Source organism: Hetaerina americana, unplaced genomic scaffold (genome assembly GCF_022747635.1).
Source record: "Hetaerina americana unplaced genomic scaffold, ioHetAmer1.1.p SCAF_16, whole genome shotgun sequence".
Lineage (NCBI taxonomy): Eukaryota > Metazoa > Arthropoda > Insecta > Odonata > Calopterygidae > Hetaerina > Hetaerina americana.
This window is the reverse complement of record NW_027286719.1, coordinates 475,897-499,724: the sequence shown is the minus strand read 5'-3', so window position 1 is coordinate 499,724 and position 23,828 is coordinate 475,897. Positions and strand designations below refer to the sequence as shown.

General features: G+C 36.2%; 1 protein-coding gene across 1 annotated transcript in view; it reads right to left on the bottom strand.

Moving 5' to 3' along the window:
• The window catches only part of twin (CCR4-NOT transcription complex subunit 6-like twin), a 58,951-nt gene extending 36,935 nt beyond the window's left edge, over positions 1-22,016 (bottom strand). The window contains exons 1-4 of the mRNA XM_071584004.1: positions 21,333-22,016; positions 20,949-21,138; positions 10,133-10,319; positions 1,775-1,950 (exon numbers count right to left, since the gene is read on the bottom strand). Of these exons, the coding sequence (XP_071440105.1) occupies positions 1,775-1,950; positions 10,133-10,319; positions 20,949-21,069 (484 nt within the window). The 5' untranslated portion in view covers positions 21,070-21,138; positions 21,333-22,016. The remainder of the gene's footprint in view (positions 1-1,774; positions 1,951-10,132; positions 10,320-20,948; positions 21,139-21,332) is intronic.
• Positions 22,017-23,828: the final 1,812 nt, after the last annotated feature.

Below are 23,828 nucleotides of genomic sequence, written 5' to 3'. Positions count from 1 at the left end.
AAGGAATTACTAAAAAAACGAATAATTTTTAAAGTTTTACACTATGGTTTAAAATGCAATGCAATGTGCATTCAGCTTCTATAAGTTAATCATACCAAAACGATCGACATTAGCAAATAAAACAATGCCCAGGTGTAAAATAAAATACACCATTTACAAATCCAGTAGCTCGGGGCAATAAGCTGTAATTTTTAGATAGCACACAAAGATGAAGATTGCTTAAAACAGGACAACCTAACTGTATCCCTAAAATGGGAAGTAAACGGTAAAAGCCGAATTACAAAGCTGAGCCACTAAAAGCAAAAACTAAATTTGAGTAAAATTTGCATTTTATCAACGGGCAGATATTATAATTCTCTGTTAGTGCCACTGGTTTGCTTTAACTACCGGAAAAGCATAAAATGTACACGGTGACTGTTAGAGAAAATTCTTCTCCCTCTCTGATATGGCTTATGCTGATGGTAATGCACTGGTGGCAAGGAACATTATAGTATTTTGCATCAAGGAGATGTACAAGATACTAGAAGAGCAGAGTCAAATGATGGGACTAAAAATCAATAAAGGACAAAATATATACATGAAAATGTCTTTGTTGGAATGCATAGGAAGAAGTCAAAATACAACATTTGGACAATATACTTTTGGAAGAGTAAGATGTTTAAGTTTACCTTGTCACTGTTCTTAATGGTGAAAACATAATGACAAGAGATTAATAAAAGCTTACATTGCTAACACTAAGTTACTGAAATCAATGCACCCATTAAGGTACTTGTACTCGAAAATTAAGCTCTAAAAAAACACTGCTTAGACTAGTGGTGGCCAATGGATCTAAAGCATGGACTATGCCATCTGCCGATGAGAATTCTTTACGTCTATTTGAAATAAAAGTCATACGGAGGATCTATAGATCCACGAGAGAGGGGTAAACACGGAGAATAAGAACTAATAGATAAATATAAATATTTCTCCGAGGGACATAGTCGGACATGTGAAGCTCCAACGACTGGCTTGGCTAGGTCACAAATTTATATGTACTAATATGGCAAACACTCAATGACTTATCAATTATTATATGACATATGCAAATGGAAGTTCAAAGAAAGAAATAGTTAGAAATCTTCCCCGACTCTTAGAAATAAATAGTTGCTATGGACCGTCCAAAACGCACATTTAAAATAGGTAGAATATCCTAACTGATTGAAACACATACTCTAGTTATTCCGTCAATAAAGGAAGAATCAATTCCTAAGACAATAGCTGAACATTAGTGATATTCCTGCCGGTAACAATTCACAATGTAGATTAAGCCACTCAAGTAGAATGATACGATACATACTTAGAAATAGAATTAACTTCATTTGAATATCCTCAAAAATAGAAAGTAGGGCAAAATATGCAAAATAAATATGAAAATATAGTCATCATGGAAAGTATGTTTTCATTCGTTTTAAATGGAGGTCCAGAAGACGATATGGAATGCTTAAAGGACAAATGCATAGTGGGTGGAGAAAGCTGGAGGCTGCCTACTCAGTAGAAAAATGTATCAATCAAACTTGAACCTCCACCATGGCAGGGTGCAACAGCACTACAATTCCCCTGTTGACTGAGACTAATCAGGGATTGCAACAACCACATACAACCTTCCCAATGTTGATCACGTTGACCAAATCCTGGCTCAGCCAAACATTTTCCTACTAACAGCTATCTCTCTACCAACTTGCCCACCCACCTGCAGTTGTTTTTCAAGTATGAATAAGAGAACTTGAATACATACCTGTTAAGTTATCAAGCATATAAGCCAGCAATTTGGATGTTCCCAGTCCATCTCCATAAATATTCAGTATTTCCTTTGTTAAAGGGTTTCCTTTTAGGCCTAAAATTTGCAGCTGGAACAATTTCCCAATCTCATATGGAAGTACTCGCAAAACATTATTGTTCAACTGAAGCTCCCTGAAAACAATGACAAACTAATGAATAAGGGCATGAATTAACATTAACAAATAAGTAGTACATCATTTAAAAATCATTTAGTAAAATAGCCATGCACACAAAACCTGTGCAAGTGGAAGTATGCACCTTTGTTTTATTATTACTAGATCTGGTAAGAGAGTTCCCCCGCTGAGCTAATTCAACCACTACAAGTCCCTCAGCCAACAATATTATGATGGAATTCTATGTCCTGACACCCTTCAATCATCAGAAACCAAGGATCAAGCATTCATGAATTGCCACAGTATTTACCAGAACCAAACAAAATTGTTCAAATGAACTGAATTCCTAGGACTTTCATGAAAAAATTAATAATAATAACTACACAATAATCTCATAATGGAAGAGGATCATTATTAATTATTCCTGCGTGACTATTAAGGGAGAGAATGACAAACCCTTAAAATAGCCTAAATTTCAAAAGACTTCGTATCAATGCAAGCTATTTCCATTTTAATTCTTTTTCTTATTTTATCTTTTAAGGCCATTATGCATATAACATTGGATGAGGTAGTCCAGAGGTAAAGCGTTAGACTACTGACCTGGGGTTGACAGGTTCAATTCCCAGGCATGCCCCTGAGAACCCTCAACTTCACCCCAGCTGTATGAATTTTTGGGTACCAGAACTTTGTGGGATACCATAGGCGGTGCAGTGAAAGGAACTTCCCCCAACCATGAATGTCACAAGTCATTAGACTTAGTGTTAGGTGAGCTATACCCTTGCCCACCAAACTGAACTCAGGATTGAAAACTGTGTTCATAGTTTTTTATGTAAATAACATTATACTCGTACCATTTCCCCAACCTTCTCCACTCAATCACTCTCTCTCAGGACACTCAAATTATAATGGCCACAATGAATGCCACATCCCGCTACACCTCAACCTCTGAGGGTCTCACATCTCTCCACCATTTGAATGCCCATAACCACATATTCCCAGCACCGAGTGCTTCTGAATTTCTCCTACTTAACCCTAATCCACAATTCCTTCTCCTTCTATAATAAGCAATAACTCCCGATCAAAGGCTGTGTGCTGGGAAGTAGATTCTATCCTTCATATGCAATGCCTCCTCCTTCACCTTATCACAAAAAATTTCCTTTCCCATAAACATTCGCAACCATATTCCTTATCTGGTAACACAGCATTGATTCCTTCAAAACATTTATTTTCTCCCTCAAAGCTTCTCTCCCCTCCACGTATACTAATTCATCCTAAGAAATCAATTTCCTCAATGTTAATGTCTCTCACCAATAAAAAACTCTATACCACTGTCCACACCACTGACAAATACCTCTACTTACCCTACACCAGCTATCACCCACCCATCATGCACTGAACATTTTCTTCCACCGAATCTGCAAATCCAAACTTCCTTGATAAATTTCTCACCATTTCATACTACTCTCTCCTTAACTGTGAATAACTTTAGTCCCTTTTAAAAAAAAATCTTCTGAAAATTTCCCATACCCAAACCTTCTGAGGGCATGGCCTCGCACACCCTCTCCACTTGTACAGAATCCTTTCCAGGAATTCAGTCCCTCAATTTTCCACAAACACCTCTTCCCCATTCTGATTAACCACAAAACAATGGCAAATATATCACCTAAAAACCCCTCTGTCACTTCGAAACAACATACCATTTTCTCCAAAATATAATAATCAACTATACCCTTATATAAATCCTCCATCAACCACAACACCACACCAACACTTGGCAATTGACCCAAATGTAAAAACTTTCCCATCCTCAACACTCCTTGCCTCCCCTCGCAACTCACCAATTCTTCCCCATCCCACCGTACTGGCTCATGCACATTCCACAACATAATCTACCGACTGAACAGTAAACTCTGTCCCTCCTACGTCAGGCAGTACATCACATCTCTCAACATCTGCATGCACTATCACCGAGCCTCCCGCAATCCTTCTTCCCCAACATCTTCCCAACAACAAGATTCCTTTTACAGCGTATCCTTCAAAGAGTGCTTTAACACCTAAATCATCACCTCTCTTCCACCCTCAGACACACCTTCAAAGTGCAAAGCGTGCATTTGCATCCAATGAGCATTCTCGGACCCAGACTTGGAACTTGCTCACTTGCTTGTTTAAAAATCAACTAGAACCCAGTGAAATGGGAATCCTGTGGGAGAAACTAATAGCTGATACAGAATCAGCTGATAACTTTCTGCTGAATATTATATGACAAAAATTTATTCTGGAGTAACTCTTTAATGCCAGTGAAATTGGCCTCTACTGGAAGTGCAGCACCTAATCGCAGCAAAAGAAAATTTAGTTCCTGGGCATAAGAATTTGAAAGAGAGAGCTAGGGTTCTTGGCTGGAACCGTTACATAAAAGACTGAAACTTCCAAAGATAGAAAGGGTAAAAAAAATACTCCTTCAAAGTATTGGAAAAAATGAACCAATTCACTATTACAGCACACCTAGGGGTATCTGAATAAATCTGGAATTTTTTTAAGACTCTTTAAGACAAACTTTATTCCCCAAGTCCATTATTATTTGAGAAATTAAGAATTTACTATTTCTTTTAATTAAATCATTTCTTCTATTGTTAATAAACTCCTGCTACATGCAACATAAATCATAGGTCCTTGTAAACATTGCATGTGTTACATGCACAACACATACTACAAATAGCTAATTATTTCCAAGTGATTTTGATTTCACTCCATTTATCTACATATTTAATAATCATGTCATGTGACGTGAAAAACCAATGTACCTTTGGACAGTAACACCTGTAAACTACACACAACCTTCTAGCAATTAGGAAATGTTTACATGATTTATAAGACTTCAAATCATGCTAGCATATTTTATGCTGAATAGTAATCTGAACAAAACAACTTCAATTTTCTACTATTTGAAATATGCTTCAATATGACCTTGATTTCAACATAGATACAAAAAACCCTAATCTTAGCCTGAGAAGATAATCCTGCACATATAGATATGGCTAGAGGTCCAGATTAACCGGGGATTTAACTTATGCAACCCCATAGAGAATTTTTCACTGCTTTTATTATTCAGAATGCTTAATAGCTGGAGTCTAAAAATGACTTTATAGGGTGAACAGGAAGCCTCGTGCGTAAACAAAATTTTAAAGTTGACGAACTCCTACGCGAATAAAATACATTGCAGAATGCACTCTGAAATTGGCTCCGCAATTTGTAAGTCAATTCAATGAACAACGATAATGCATTATTAGCTCCTTTTTAATTATATTAGCCCATTTATTAATCTATTCACAAACGTTAAGTTATTCCATCAGGTTTTAATTTAATAAATATGATTTTAACTTTTAAAATGTCCTAATTTTCTTTGGCAAATTTTAGTACTCCCGCCGTAATGTTAAGTCAGCATAGCTCTCACGCATGCTTCAATTATACCGCCTGTAGAAGAAGCAAACATATACGCTTCACTTACTCAGGATGCTGAAATATTTGAGCCGGTGGTTTTCTCTGTGACAAAATGATTCGGGCAATGGCAATCAAATTCCGCTAGATTTTATCAAATAGTGCAAAGGAGAATTATCAACCACCAGTGAAAAAATATTAATTATTTTTTAACCACACTTTGAAAAGATTTAATTATTGTAATATGCATACATACAAATGAACTTTCTAAATTCTATCGCTGGCATATGATATACTAGGATTCGGAGCAGTACGGGAAGAAAATGGAAATGTTTTGAAAAACGGCTACTCATTTCATTTGCTGGCTTTAATAGATAGGCATATAAATTACAATTTCCCATAGAGCTTTCAAAAGTCCATAATGTTGCAGCATGTCTGCATCTAACCAGCATCTATAAAATTTATGACAGTGGCTTGGTTCTCCCGGACCTACCAAATTTTAGATAAAGTTTCATCAGGCTCCTCTTCAGATTCCGCAGACATTTTCCACTTCTGAAACATTATCATTTCTTTCTTACTCCGTGTTTGAAACTGAGATCGTCTTCATCAGAATAAAGAAAATCCTCAACATCTTTAATAGTCAAGGATATTTCACCTGCAGACTGCAGAGGTTCCTGATAATTTTCAGGTTCAAATACTGTGACCTGAAAATCAACCTCCTCTTTATTCAACAACTTTTTCCACCCATTGGCAATATTGGATTGCTTCACCTCCCTCCAAGAATCAGCCAGCTGAAGCAAAAACTTCAAAATAAGTTTCTCATTTTCATTATCGCTCTGTGCCCCCTGCTGTCTTCCAACTAACCATCACTTGACTCTAGCACTTCTAAAACTTAATTCAAAAATTGTCCAAAATCAAATTGCTCTCCTTAAATCCCTTTGAATTTCCAGATCATCGAATTGGTATTTCACAATATCAGGAAAAGTGATTACGGACACAATCCAGTAAACCAATCATTTGCTCAATGCCCATGAAGTACAGAGAGTTCATTCATTATTTTCCCTCAAAGCTTGGAGATGCTGAAATTTTTCTGCAGCAATACTCTTCACCTTATTGCTACCACCTGCATTAGCACACACAAGTATAGACACTCATTTCTAACCTAGAGGGTTCGACTGCATCATTATCAGCACTCATGACTTCACCAGTCACACTTTTATCACAAAAATTATCTCTTAAATCAAAACAACCAACCACTACTTGCGGTGAAGTTCTCGACATGTGAGTGTTTGGCAGGTTTTTGTGATGCATGCTGAACTTCAGTACCACATTCTTACACCATTGTTCTCTGCTGCCTATACCACCAAGGGATTGTTTCTCCAAGCTTTCCGTCTTCAATATCTTCACTTAATCTCTCTTCAACCCTATAAACTTCCTTTCTCCCTTCACTCCATGCAACATCTCTGTCCTATTCCTGCCCCTTCTTGTTGCCTAACACTCTTGCCGTTATCACAGTCTTCAACATCCCGTAGCCAATCAAAATGCTCGGCATCCATCTTCTACCACCTTTGGATTTTTCTCAACAATCCCCCACATCCCCCCCTATCATGTCTAGCAGCTAATCTTTTGTTTTCCTTCCTTCTCCACACCAACATTTCATAAGCCTCTGGTCCACGTCTATCATCCTCCTTCTACGACCACGTTTCCATGGCGTACAAAACCACACTACATATCAATGTACAGATGAGTCATTTCTTAACATCCCTGTTGTCAATTGCCTCTCCCCTTGCAAAAGCCTCTCTGCATACTGCATTCCCTATCTTATGTCCCAATTACTTTGACCATTTTGGCCCAGAGCACTTCCGATATACGTGAACTGTTTCATCTGCTCTAGTTTATGAACACCTATTTTGATATTAAACTTAGCTTTTCCCTTTTAGGTAAACCACATAACCTTGGTTTTGTTTACGTTTATTCTCATCCCATATCTATTGCACTCACTTTCTAATAAACTCAGCAATACTTCTAACCCCTTGGCTGACAGACAAACTTAAGCTTGATCATCAGCAAGCTTAACTGATTTTATGAATTCTCTAACAACTTTCATTCCCGCCACCAGTTCTACTGATGCCTCTATCAGATTTCCTACACTTATGTGCTGACAAGAACCAGTGATAATGGACTATCTTGACTTACACCTCTTCTTAACAGAGCCCATCCAGACTTTCCATCTGCCGCTCGCACCTGAGCAGTCTGAGACATGTAAATGTTGTGGATTAGCTTCCTGTCCCTAAAATCTATTCCTATTTTCTGTAATACATTCATTAATTCTAGCCAATTCACTTCATCAAACTCTTTTTTGAAATCTACGAAACAGACCAGTACATCCTGATTGAATTCATAGTTCCTATTTTCAGTCACCTCATTACTGCTATTGTAATTACGTGTGCTTCACCCCTTTCAGATGCCAAAAAAATCATCTCCCAGGTAATCATTTGCTTTGCTCTCCATGCTCTTATTGATGATCCAGAGAAAAACTTAAGCTGTAAGCAAAATGATACTTACTGCTTTGTAGTCCTCACATATGGCTGCCCTTCCCTTTTTTTGCAATGTGGACCAACACTGATCTGACGAAATCTTCTGGCCAAATTCCTTCTTTATAAATGCCAGGAATTAGTCCAGAAAACTCTTCCTCCTACCTTCTACTAAAAATTTAAGTAGTTCCATAGGAATGTTACCCACCCCAGAATCCTTATTTTATTTCATTACCCTGTATGCCCTTTGTATTTTGCCAACGACTACGACTGGACCTAAGCTATCCTCATCTATGCCATATTTTCTACCTACCTCAAACCTTGCTGCCATACTGTCTATACCATAGAGTTCTTCCATGTATTCCTTCTCTTCATCTTGAATCTTCCCTTGTTTAATAAATAATTTTCCTGATTTATCTTTGTATTAATGGATTTTTTTCTTCTTAATTCCTGGCAGTGCTTTTGCCTTCCTGTATAATGCACCAATTTCACACTTCCATTGCGCACTTTATATCACTTCACACTCCAAAACACTTCCATGCGCTAATTGTTTCCCACTTCAGTATATTATTTAACTCTTAATACTTCCTTTTACCCATCTCTGTGTTTACATAATTCCATTTTATTCTGTCATCTATCTTTCTCATAACCTTGCTGGTAATCCTAAGTTTCCTTCCCTTTTTCCTAATTATTGTTCCTTATGTCATGTTAGCGGCCTTTTATAATTTTCTTTTTGAAGTTCCCACTTCTCCTCTATAGAGCCAAGCTCTCTTTCCTCACTTATGATTTGCTCTCAAGCCATTTGATGCTCCTTTCTTGTCATACCTGTTAATACTTCAATATTCCATTGAAAAAAACTTTCTTCCCAGCTTTATTTTTTTGATTTTGATGCTAAAATGCGTTATTACCTAATTATAATCTGAGCCCTCCTCCACTCTCAGGAAATTGTGCAAAATGATTACATTATTCTTAAATCTATGCCTGATTAATAAAGTCGAAGCAATCTTCCTGAATCTTAGAGAACTACATCACTATTTCTCCACGGCCATTCCTTGTTCCCAAACCATAGTCCCCAACCTCTCCACCATCTCTTCCTTAGCCTACCTTCTTTTCCCAATTCACTATCAAATGTTTCCCTCTCGGAACATTTACTATTATTTCCACCTCTCTCTTTCTGAATTGAAGGCTACACTTCATGACTACTAAATTGTCCTTCTCCTGACCTGAATTATGACAAATCATATTGATTCAGGCTTTATCTCAACATTACCTCATTCACTTGCTCCATCTTTATTATGTTTCTTCATACTTTTTTGTTCAATAGTATTACCACACCTTGCTGGCTCTCTTCCCCTCTGTTGTATGTTACTTCAAGTACCACTGGCAATTCATAATTTACATACAGTAGTGATGAAAAAATGATGAACTGAATTAATACAGTTTTATCCATGTCCAGAGAAACTTAATTACCCAGCAAAATGTAATTTTCAGCCAAGTATTGCAGTGCAGTTATCTTGTGACCCCATAAAAAACCACTCATGACTAAATCTGTACAATTTAGCAAGAGTAGTAGTAGTAGTAGTTTTGAGGGGAGGCGACCGACAGCTAAGGTCATTTGCGCCATAGGGGATGGACAGGAAAGGATGAAGGGTGGAGAGAAACCCGGCGTCGGCATTAGCCTACTCTTTACGAAAGGCGCCAAGGGGTTTTAGCAAGAGTTTACTTCATCATCGCCTGATGATGAAATACCTACATTGAAACCTAGGTCATGTTACATTATATTTTTAATAGTGGAAAAATTGAAGTTATATTTATTAAGATGAATAATATCCTTCCATTCCATAACACCAGCCTTTTTAATTTATACTTCACACCCTCAGTTCCTGCAAATTGTGTCCCATTTTGATAGGCAAGTTCGCTTTAATATAATATTTTATATTTCAAACAAATCGACAAACATCTAAAGGAGAGGTTTTATTGTCTTTCCTTCCAATGCGATGTTACCACAATGTTATAAATAAAATTAATAATGGCACATTGATTCCCACACATTCTAGCCTTTTCCAATAATGTTTTATTTGCCGTTCTTCTAGCATAAGAATAGGTAACACCGAGACTTGTAATTAAGAAACATTCAGGGAAAACCACAGGGGAATGGGCTTAACTCCGCCTCCTTAATTAATAAATTAATTAGCCAATATTAATAAGTATGGGAGAAAAAACTGATCTTACCTGAGACAAATAAGGTCTCCCAATTCGGATGGTAAACTTCGAAGTTTATTATTTGACAGATCAAGGTGTTGCAGGTTGTGTAGTCTACCAATGTCAGCAGGTATACGTGATAAACAGTTGTTGTTCATATAGAGCACTGTCAAATGTTGAAGCCTCCACAGATGAGGGCTCAAATTTCGAACGGTCCCTGAAAATAATTTGAAAATTAGAAAAAAAACCAAGTTATTTGGATGACAAGGATACCAGAAAGAGTGATAAAAAGGAAGTTCTCTTGGCTTTATTCAAGTCTTATAAATCAACAAAATTAAAGAGGTGAGGCACTTCAAAAGATATTTCCATGACAGTTAAGGTCACCACAAAAGGACCTCTGCTCCAATTAATATGAGTGCCAAACAAACAATTCATCTGCTACACACATAGCCCAAGAGTATTCACAAAAATCACATAAAATGACAGGCCATTATTGAAAATTTCTATCTTTCAGCATATTCTTTTTTCATCTGCCAGCAACTGTACTACATGTAGTTCAACATCAAATTAAAGCAACATTAAGTAGAATATCTGTACACTTTCATCTATTTTGGATAGGCTTTTCAAACAACTTAATGTTTTAGGGTCTTATATTCACCAAATTAGGATGAAGAATTTCTAAAAGTTCAAGAAATATTTTGGTAAAATTCTGTGATACTGCTACATCTCTCCACCACTTTAATGTCATGATAACGGACAATTTTAATTGACTGAAAAGAAAAGAAGCACTGAAAATTTTCACCAACTATTATTTTGATAATGATTTGGCAGTAAAGGAATTCGAAAAGTCTATCAGGGGGAGAAATACAACATTAATTCTAGTCTGCTGTTCTTCTGCTATCCATAGAGGCAAGTGAAAATAACCCCTCTAATCTTTGGTAACAATTAAAATTTTTTCAAAATTCTAGCTCTATTACAGCAATCCCTATTTATTCCACATTGCATCAATTGAACATTTGACAACAATGATAACAAGGATAAAAAGCATATTTATAGAACTCTACCCTTATCAACCTCACACTAAGTCATTCACCATTTATAAATAATTGCCTTTCCTCAAGCAACAGGCACAACTCAAGCATCATCCTTCACACCAATCCTTCTCTCACATGGAAAGAAAGCTTCCCACTGGTTCTCTTCAATACAACAGACACACGTGCAAAACATGCCCTGGATTTTTCCTCAGGACCATTGTTTTGCATCCCAAATCACAGAACACAAAATATTATCTATAATTCCAGGGCCTGCATTACATTCAATGATGTGCATCTTTTAGAATACACCAAGTGTCCCGTATTCTATGTACGGGAATGCACCGTGCCCCTATTCATAAGTGTAAACAACCACCACTCCTTGGGATAATTTCAAATTTGGTAGAGAAAGAGGACAGTGTGTCGCACATTGGGTGGCAATGGAATTTGGAGGAATGTGATGTAGAATGATGGGTAAGCAAGATAAGAGGAGGAAAGGAATACATTTTTGAGTGAAATTACAAGGAGGATATGTGCCTTAAGGGTACTTCCCATACCCAGTACGTGTAAATTTCAAATGCATTGGAGCTTTGATGGGATGAGATGCACACTAACCTATTACAATCAACTTTCACAATGATTTCTGTGGAATGGAATAAGCTGGAGCCATTAACTTTATATAACCTGAATTTTTGAAAGACCAGAGCAAAATCTCACCAGCCATTACAATGGTATGTGAGACTCGAGATGGTGCGGGGGCTAACGTACTGGCTTCCCACCCTGAGGGCGCGGGTTCAAATCCCGGCGGTGTTGAATATTTTTCAGAGGTATCTCGATCCCTACTTGAGGTGCTTTGTGGAGGGTACTTTGAGTGAGTACGCCGTCCGTCGGATGGGACGTTAAACTGCGGACCTCTTGGCGCCTTTCGTAAAGAGTAGGCTAATGCCGACGCCGGGTTTCTCTCCACCCTTCATCCTTTCCTGTCCATCCCCTATGGCGCAAATGACCTTAGCTGTCGGTCGCCTCCCCTCAAAACTACTACTACTACTCGATGGTAAAAACTCCTAAAATCATTCTTCAAACATAGTAACTGCAATTTCAGTTCTTTTAGAGAAAGAGATTTTACACTTTAAGTAAAAGGTTTCATAGTAATTTTGTACTACAACATAGCATACTTCTTCTGCCAATATTTTCTCTGGAAATTTTACTTCATATACTGTGTCAATTTTTCAGACAACTTCATATCTGGAATCCCATGATTCTGTCACAGCATTGGCTTTCTCAAATATCAGATGCACAGAAGTTGTGACATATTTCTGAAAGCAGTAATTCTCAAATCTTCCAATTCTTCCCTGGTAATTATTAGAGTAGATTAGACTGTTCAATATCATTACAAGTGATGTAAGAACAAATGGAATACATAAAATCCTGCAGGTAATTTTAACAACTGCATGCAATTTTAATGCGAGTTTTCCTTTGTAAATAATGAGCATCTACTCCAATTATACAGAAAGCAAATTTAATCACACTGTGAGCCAATCATGAAGCAGAGGTCAACTAATTTTGGTAAATATATATGCAGCGCAACTCGTCTTGAGTGGAACCTTAAGAGACGTTGATAGTTTTCCAGAAGAAACAATTCTCCACTACACGCAGGGTTAGTCTGAAAGAGACCATACCACAATGCACAGACCAATGAACACGCAAAGCACATGGCCATATCAGCCTAATAGTACACGAGTGCATTTGATGACAAATTGATGGATACCATTGATACATTTAACATTCATTTTAGCTAATATCAGCATTTGTTCTCAATGCTGTCTCTCTCTTTTCCTTCTCCTTTTCTCTAACTGTATAATTTTAAACATTTCCAAATGCATCACTCACAATTTTATGCAATTCATAATTTCCTAAGTAGATATTAAAGTCAGCCAAAAATTTAAAATTTATCAGCATTTCCCTGCGCGATGTCTTCCTTCGGTCAACTCTTTAAGTTGAATATGTCCAATACATATTCACATCTGATTCACTCTCTTTATTGCCGTGATCACCCTTGGCATTTTCAAAACCTACGTCACATTTTCTGCAAACAGAAAGGTCATCATCCCAAATTGCAAAGTTAACTTTTGTTATCAACTCAAGTTGTTCCTATTAACTCAAGTTCATGCAATGATTATGGAAAATTCAGTACTATTTTAATATAAGTGCATTATTTGGGAGAAAAATTTCAACTGAAAGGATTAATGGCAATTGTTATTAAACATTCTCTGATTTCTGCATTTGCAAAAATTTGGCCACCACAAAGACCGACTTCACTGTCTTCAATTGCACTTTTTGAAACCTTGATTAATCCAATAAAGATAATCCTGTGCTGATAGCATCTGATAATGCATTAGCCAAATCCACAGCCGGACATAAAGATCTTATCATATGCTTTCTAAATAATGTCTTTAACGAATACAATTATTCCTTAGCCCATTGGTTGAGTAACACTAATTGGGTTAGTGAGTAGCAAATATTATTCCAAACTCTCCAGAATTTCAGCATAGCAGGTCACTTCAACAATAAAAGTAATGACTTTCCTTCCCTTTTTCTCCATGCCTGCATTGAATTTTTTCAGCCATTCCTCCACGATGAACACAATTTCATGCTTTTTTTGCTCGCCTTTTCAATAGCGTCCCTTTCAAATGATTTTCAATATTTACATTCTTACTAGAATAAGTTGGAGTAGATTTCCAATGAGCAATGGCTTTATCCGTTCCCCTGTCGTGTTGCCACAAACAAAGAGACGAAATACCTTTGACCCTTACCTTCGTTAAATACTCATGGAGTGTCATTACACATAAAACAATTACAAACATAGATACTTAAAATCAATGCAACCAATTTAAAACTTAATTTTGCCATGAACAAAAATGTGGATTTGCACAAAACAATTGCAACTTTCTCATTTAAGGGATGTTTTGGATGGCATTGATTGGAAAAGAGAGTTCTGTTCAATCCTAACAGTACTCATCAAAGACTTAGTGATTTTTTTATTCTACTTTGGACAATGCCTTTCCATTCCTTCACAATTGCCACACTGGATTTTCCAGAGACATGCCATCATGCACACTATGATAGGCCTAGTTTTAAAACTATTCAGCCATTCAACTGAGGCCTTAAAATTGGAATTTCCAAAAGAAACTGCATCCTCCATGCCTTTTTGTTGCACCATTGGACCAGTAAATGAATATTCCTGGATCATGTTCATGCATGCAACTCCCAATTTAAGTTGCTGAATGCCTCACTTTTGCTGGAAGGTAATTTTCTTTAGGAATGAAATAAGAGTGGCCTTAAATACGAACGTAGCTGGGATTAAAATGCTAGTATGCAACTGCGCTTGAGGTTAGCTTGCATTTTCTAGAAATTTTGCAAAGTAATTTTCACAAATAATTTAAAATTTAAGACTGTTTAGAATTCACTCACTGATCTTTAAGAGGTTCCCTTTTTCAAATTCTTTGATCATTTCATCCTTCTTAATTGCTTCTAAACTTGAGACTTGACGCACATAAATGGCTCTCCTTGACACACAATTTTCTTAATTCAAACACTCAATAATTTCAACGTTATTCATCGACATTATGAGGTGCGGTATTGTGAGAACTACTAAAAAGGCAACAAACACAAATTCACTGCCATGGTGTTCACAGACAAGCATCTAATACATGAATGAGCCAACAACTGATGAATAATGCATATATGAGTGGGAGTAAAGTAAAATCAATTCAACTAATCTTCTGCTAATACCAAAAGGCGTACCTGTTCATTTTTTATGAGGGAATAGTGCACCTTCTCGAATGATGTAGAAATCAAATGGGAAAGTGATGAAGAGGGTGATACCCCTCATCAAAAAGTGCCAGTCGGGAGGAGCACACACAAGACAGGTGCAGAATTTCATTTGTTTCTTTTGATTTCTCTTAAGAAAGGCTCAGGAATCAGGGAATTGATTAAATTTATGAATTGGAGAGTTTCCATTTGAGACAGAAAAGAAACCTATGAAATTTCTGTCTAGCATGGCTGGACCACAACTTTTCCCTGGATAAGACAGGTTTCCGCTTGGCACGTTCCACTTTACACAAGTATCACTGGTTAATAGGTATTTCACACAGTAAATTGCTTCCCTTTTAAGCACAAGACCAGCCAGTGCATTCGACACACGGTAGGAAATTCTTAAAAAAAAACCAGAAAGGCAATTTCCCTTTACATAAGGCTCAGAATTCAAGCTTCAGGGGCAATTAAAGCTTACTGGCCAAATTAAATGAGGTATTTTTTTTGTCACTGAAAAAAACTGAAAGAATGAATACAATTATTTTTCATTAAATGTGATATTCCTTCAGTTCGTCTTCATTTTAAGCCTAAGAGGATTATTTTAGTTTTAAATTTGCCAGGCAATTTAATCAATTTCCATTCCTTTTCCGTAATCAAACTATGCTCATTTCCATTAAATACTTCCTTTCCATGACTTCCATGATTTTAATTATATGACAGGCATTAAAGTCAACTTTAATTCAATGTTATGCACAAATTACCATTTTTGCAGGGAGGCTTATAGGACATACTTTTCCCCCTCAAATAATGCCTAAAATACGGGGGTGAGTCTTATGCCCTGCTAATCGAAATTTTGAGTTGAAATTTGTGTCTAAAACTTCTGGTTCACTCTTGTATCTTATATATATCTATAAAAATCAATCTTTCCAAAAGCCCAAAGGCTACGGAATAGCATTGTCTCAGAGAGTGAAGATAATTCAGATGACAGTGCTTCAGATATTGTAAATAAAACGAACCCCTAAGTTCACATCAGCTGTAAATGATATGGAACTGGAAACGAGATCAAAAGGACCAATTTATTCATCCTTTCACTGGTAATACAGGAATATCCCATGATTTAGGCAAAAGTTGTAGCAGGCTTTTGAACATTTTCGAAATGAAGATATTGTCCAACATGTAATCACACAGACCAACTGGTATGGATCAACTGACGGTGACTTGTACAACGTGACCACTAGTGAGTTGAAAGTGTACTTGGATGGGTATAATTGAGAAGCCTACTTTACCAAGATTTAGGTGTTAAGATGCTTGAATGAGTACACCATATTTTGGAGCAATCATGCCAAGAAGATGAGTTCTGCAAATTAGTAAATAATTACAGTTTGGGAACAATTAAAAATTAAATGGCAATGACCCTCTTAGAATACAAAAGCCTGCCATAGAAATGTTGACTGATGTTTATCGTAAAGTATACACATCAATAAATTCCATTTGCATTAATGATTCACTGATGAAATGCAGAGGTAGACTATACTTCATTCAATATATTAGGACTAACAGGGCAAGATTTGGGGTGAAACTCGCCAAATTATGCAACTTCAGCAATGGTTATATAAACAACTTTGAAATTTACGTCGGGAAAGACAAAGTGGCTGATACTCCTGTTAGTACTAAGGTTGTGTAAGATTTGATGATCGAGTCTAACTTACTAAACAAGGGGTACTCCTTGTAAATCAATAATTCGAGTAGTTCACCCAATTTATTTGACAAATGACATAATTTAGGAACTAATGTCTGTGGTAACATGAGAGCCCAAGTGAAAATTATGCCAAAAGATTATAGATAGGAAAACACTTAAAAAAGTTGAAGCTATATCATACCATAGTAATAACGTGATTGCAATAAAATGGAGTGACAAAAGGGATGTTCTAATTCTCAGTACTATGCACCCCTTGGAGTTTGCAAATACCAAAAAATAGACTTGAAAAGTAAGACGGTGATAAGTAAGACACAGCTGTGATTGACTACAATCGGAATACGGAGGGGAGTAGATGTTGCACATCAGTTATTGAGTAAATTACATTTCATGCGATGACATAATGAAGTTTATAAAAAATGTTTTTTAACCCACTAGATATGACCCTACGAAAAATAAATACGTTGCGAATAATTTGTAAATAAGGGAAAAGATTGAACTTTTCATTATTTCAAACAGATATTAGGCAGAGTCATTGGAAAATTTTTATCAAAAGGTATTTTGAGGAAATGCAATTACGATAAACCCAACCTGCCAATGAGACTAACTGGCCGCGAATTCTCAGAGAAAGTTGAGGCAAGCGAGGTAAAAGATAAATGAATGGCTGAATGTTTGGTCGTGTGCCTGGAGAAAAAGTTAAGAAGAGAGTCTACAGGGCGGTATGATGTCTACAAAGTGCCACTATGCATAGATCATTTCAAGCCATTTCATACCCTAAAAAATTATTTCCAGTGACGTGAAAAATAGAAAATATTTATTTTTGTAAACATTATGCTTTTTAATTTAATTTATACATTTTTTAAGAGCAGATAACTATTAATACAATTGCAAAATTCTGTCGAAAATCGGTGGACATTTACATTAAAAAATATCCTTTTTCAAATGTGTAACATTTGTGATAACATTCCTTAGAAGTCGGTGGCGATTGAAGGCACTTTAAATCCCAGAGAAAGGGTACGAATGGGAAAAACAAATGAAAGTAACTTAGTCACTGGTAACCATTGCTTTATGAGTAATGTGTGCATTTGACCAACTCATGAGTTTAAGAAAGTAACAATTAAATTGAAGTAGTTTTTACTTTTGTCATTTCAATCCAGCACAGTATTTTCTAAATCAGTTTTGATGCCATTCATTTCCGCTTTTGGGGGTCAAGCACAGTCAATAGCTAAGTTGGAAGCTTAGACACCACTTCCCTGCAAAATCTTTCAGTAACATAACGATTAAAATGCTAATAAATAGTATGTGCACTCAATTTAGGACTATTTTCAATTTATAAATTAATTTCTCAGCTATCGCAATTTTTGAATCCAAAAGTATTAAACTCTCCTAAATTAATAACTTTTTATTCAACAAGTACAGCAATGTCTTCTCATATTGAACTTAACGAAGTCGTTTTTTTTTAAGTTTGCCAAAACTTTTATTAATATTCGTAGCCGACAAAAACTTTTGGAGAGTAATCAGACAGACTTTTTATGGTCTTCTCCCCATCTCTGCTAAAAACAACCACCACATCTTAACAGCCAATCAGAGACATCGCAAAATTTCATGGAAGTTTGCATGGTATCCAAGCCATATCGACAAATACCAAAAAATTTGCATCCAAAATCACATGGAAAGTTTTCTAAATCCACAGAATTTCTTTGCATACATTTGTTTTATAGAATCTACAATATAAGTTTTCCTCTCTCTCAATTTTTGAAGAAAGTCTGTATACTCTAGCAAAAATGGCTAACTTCTGTCCACCCAACAACTTAATATTGCATGAGAATAAAATAAGTTTCCTACAATTTCATAATCAAGTCAAACCACCTTTTTAAGTTTTTTGAGCAGATTCTCATAGATCTCAAACAGTCCAGTTCCATAAACTGTGTTTGGGTTAATCCCAAAGGGAAAACTTTGACTACGAACCTCATGTTGGAAAAATAATAGATAAAATGACCACTGGGACATGCATGGTTAGGAAACTTGCCCCAAAAAACCTCACTAGACTTTGAAACTGGCATACCATGCCATAATTTATGCCTACTTTATCTATGAAGTAATTTTCTGTGGACATTCTTGCACAATAATATAGGAATTATTCATGCAAATAAGGTATGCCAAAGGAAGGCTACTATTTAAGGAATTGAATTTATTGATATTGACATATATACACATCCTTCATTGCAACTTACTCGTAAAAATGAATTTTATTTGTTTTTACCTAATTCTACTGCACAAAGTCACTTGATACTGAAAGGGAGAATGGAAAACTGAAAAATCAACCACTTCATTTAAGTAAGAACCTCATCACTCAGCCTCACATGCTTATGACAAACTGCCCATGAGCATGAGAAATAAGTCCACTGTGATTGCTTTCAAGCTCGAATTGAAGCTCTCATTTCTCAAGTGCTCCTACAATGTAGGCGAGTTCTTGGGTGACAAATTGTGATCACACTAATGCCCCTGGTGCAATGTTGTACCCTGCATAGTAAATTTTTCACATATTCTCTCTTCACTCTTTTCGACCATGTTCTAAGTCATGTATTTGACCAAAAGAAAATTAAAGTTAATATTTTGCAATTTAAAGATTTATTTTAAATTTTAAAAGCAATCTACTGAATAAAAATGTACTTTTGTTCAAGTGCTGTCAGCAATAGTGGCCACAATTTTTTTATAATTTAATGAAGCATTTTAGGGCTCTACGGGAAAACGGTTTTTCAATCATCTACAGTAGTAATTGTTTTAATACCTACATTAACACTGGACTCTACTACCAATAGTCCATTAGGTGTATCCTGTGCCCTCTGACATGTACAATCTCTAAAATTTCGACTTTAAATTTATTTGCTAACTCAGCTTAACCTTGCCTTACTTTACATAACAGTGGTAAAGTTCTTACCAATGCTAACCTAAGTAATAATATTACAGATATGGGAATATTAAGTTTCATCGGCTTGCTTTCGAGAATGCTTATTGATGTCACCAGTGTCCACAACCTATGAAAACATAGCTGAAGCAATATAATAACTATAAGAAAAAGATATTCGAATGAGTAAGAAAATAAGTAAAAAATGTACTACCTGATCTTTCCTTATGAAAACTTACATTTAAAAATGAGAAATAAAGACAACACAAATGTAATTTCTCAAGAAATAAGGTTTGCATAAAACGATTCTAATCATCTGTTTTTCGATGCATGGCTCAGAAAAAACCATTATCGTCAACTGTTCGAAAATTTTTACCAACTTTAATTACAAGGAGTAACACTTCAAAAAACAATTAAAACTGCATTTGCGCACTTAACATTACTGTTAATATTTTCGAGTCGTAAAAAATCTTTTCCCTAACTTGCAGCTACAATTTTTCAATGCCTAGTAAATATGACAACTGCATTGTAATGAAGGCTTTACTTAAGTCCGCAAACAAATAGGGAGCGACAGAGTTGCACGTAAACTTGTGTGTACTTCCTTGTATGATTTTAAATTTCAAAAATTGAAACAGATGGTCCTCCCTGAGCACTGATACTATTGGGTTACTTCAGTAATATTCTTCATGATAGAGATCAGCGACTTTGAACAAACTTATTTCAGTTAACTATGGGCGACCGCAACTTTTGAACTGGTACTGCATGCAATCAGAATCTGTTATATTTTTATAGTAATACAGGGAAATCATTTTAAACTTTGCATGAAAATAAACTTCCAAAATTTTTAATTAGTCCAACTTATCAAACCTTTCCTAAAATAAAAGTTTTTTGTTGAAAATACGTTAGGAATAATGCGACTCAACTAAGTTAATTAACACTTACTTCCTTTATTCTGCTAAATCACAGCAATAAATGTAGTATGTGCGCTACTTCTTAAAAGAGCTTTCTCAAGACTCACCCACTCGGTTCCCATAAACATCTAATGCCAGGGTGCACCATCAACCCCAGGGTTTGATATTCAAAACCACACTTCTATATCTAGTATTATTATTTGCACTTTTTCACGAGGCTTGAGAATGGTTCACTTGCCTTTGAGTATTTAGAACATGAGCTAATTACGCCATGAAATGAGGCATTTTTACAATACGCCTAAGAAAACAGATTGTAATTAACAGCACCAATATTCCACCAAATTCAATTGTCTTGTTAACCAAAGAATTTATACCCAATTTAGATGCATTAAATCACACAAAATAAAACTTTCATTGTCTATGACAAATTACCTCAATACACACAAAATCATATGGGTAAACACAAAATGCTATGACTATTTCTCACCCGATATCTCCAATTCCGACCATTGTGATCTTTTCCCTGATGCTATATCATCTTGGTTCATAATTGAATGAACCCTTCTATTATGGATTTCACTTTTGTCTTTGTTGCTGCTCCTCGACATGGCCAAGGTAGTGCTTGAATATAATATCTTACACACCGACTAAAGTTCATCAAAATCCAAGATCTGTACCTGAAAATGATTGCAATGTATCAGAATAGCTGCATTCAAAAATCACAAAATTACCACGGAAAAAATTGATCTCAAACCTTAATTCCTACAAAACTTAAGCAGTAAAAATGCGTAACACTAAATACGGTACCAGCAGTAAATTGTAGGCATTATAATGACACTTTGTCGAATTATAAACAACTCGTGACACTCACAGATTCGCAGTTCGATGGTAGCCTGAACCAGCTTTATATTTCCACACTAATGGCCATAGTCCACCAAGTACGCAAAACTTCATTTTAAAATCTTCAATGAAAACTCTGTCATTGTGGACTTGCTATTCAAATCATGAAGTGCATACTTTCATAACATACGTTTCCACATCAACACAACACTCGCACAATTTCAGCACAATAGTTATTTTTCTTCAACTTGCCAACAACTTACGAATAAATTAACACCTGCTTAACAGATTAAGTATACCAAAGGACACAAAATCCATAAAAACGTCCTCCATGAAGGCATATTTACCAAAGTACTCACAGGAAAAATGCCATCTTACTTTCGCTGAATGGCTTTTAAACACTAAATAATCAAATGTTCACTTTCTAGGCAAGTTAATAAGATTTCCGTTTTACAATTTATGTAAATTAAAAGTAATTAACACCATCATAATTCGTTCTAGTAGCCCTCGCTATTTCCTTTGGCTATCATTTAACGTACACGTACTCTTCACAACAACCAAAATGATCGTCAATTTATTTCGTTCTTCATTACAGTGACGAAGATCAAACAAACACCAGTTATTAAAAACTAACACCGTCCTCTTCGGCTTACATTTAGCAAAATGTGTACTTGAAAATCAGCATACAACAATCTTCAAAATATTCTCTCGTACACATCAACAGAAGCAGTGGTTGTAGATACTGAAAAATTCGCTTTCATCACATTGGTTGATGACCTCTAATGCTCACGTAGGGGCTCGCGGGTTGGGCGTACGCGAGAACGCCGCGTAAAGAAAACTGACCACATTGGATGAGAAATGACGAGGGACGTGCACTAGTATACGAAATCGGGGATATGTTCACTCAGAGAAGACCAATTGTTTATGTAGCTCGGACATATACGGATACAATACAATATACTCTTTGCCTCTTTTTCTCTTCCGTCAGTCGAATATCTGGACGTTTATAAACTTAATTACCTATGCAGAAAATGAATGTGGGGTATTCTATTGACATTTTTGCCAGTTCAGCATTGGCGTTTATCAACTATACAATGAATTTAAAATTCTAATTGATTCAAAATTAACGTATGGTTATCATAATCGAAGACTGGCAAATCGCATTACTCTTATTGCTACTGAAGAGAAACACAGACTCATCTCCCTTCCTGCAATGAATACAAAATAAGGCCAATTTCGCGGCCACTCAGATCGCATTATCAATATATTTGTGAATTAACTAGTACAAGCTCGTTTATCTGTGCCTCTGCTTAAATGTGATGTCACTTGACCAAAAATAAACATTATTCCTGCTGAACTTGGGTTTGTTAAATTACTTAATATCTAAAGTGTCTTTTAGATATTAATAAAGAACATGAGAAATGACATAAAGACATTTTCATGTAGGGGCAAATGACAAGACGATTTCTGTGGTCTTTCAAGAAGCACAAGATATTATGCCTAGAACCTAGAGGTTTCAGCTGTACCCTAGGCTAAATGATACCTTAAAAACCAGTTAAACTCATGCTTGTTGACGCATTTTAAATGACTGTTGCAGATATTTTCATCCTTAACCATATACTAAAACCATGAAATGACTTAGATACCAAACATATCTAAAGATACCTTTGTAGTTGTAAGGAGAAATGTTAGCATTATTCTTGAAAAATACACGTGATTCTTAATTTCTCACAGTAGTCATACAATAAGTTCCTTTCATGAGATATGTTAAATAGCACTTAATAAAATACGTATAAATTAAACGTTATTAAAATAATTAATGTAAGGTAAATGTAAAATGAACGTACCTATAGTCTTGAAGCAATGAAAACGGGACGGCCGAGACCATCAACTTGATTGGCACATAGTTGAAAAGGGGGTGGGGGAAAAACAAAGTTACAAGTAAGGGGTGGGACAGGGAATACACACTACGTCACTGTCATGGGAGGGATCCTTGCAAACCCTGAGTGTGTGTGAATACGATTTACGGGAGTGCTGTTATTCCTTAACACACCCTAGTGATCGAGAGGCTGTTTTAATTTGTGTGGTATCGGGTTTGAAGTTGTCTGTCTGTTTTATTAACTTGAAGTCTTTGAGTGCGATATCGTGGCCTGTTTCATTGATGTGTTTTGCAACCTCTGATCAGTTAAAATGACCACATTTTAATGAGCGAGGTGCTCTATGAACCTGATGATTCTTTCCGAATGACTTCATTCGTGTTCTGTTCATCTGCTTTTAAGTCTCCCATTCAATCCCTCGTCCCTCTCCGCGGGGGGAAATTCCTGCTACCTGCAACGTTGGGTCGCATTCCCTGCCTTTCACAGTCTCTTCGGGGGGTAGAGTGTTTTGTGGTGCATGTTCATGTGGTAGTGATGTTTCACATTCTTGCTTGTTGTGTCCTAGCTTGCGTGTTGTAGGATGGCTTTCGTGCTGCATTCTGGGGTGCAGTTTTTTGTTGTTTTGCGGTATATGTGTTTGCATGAGTGTT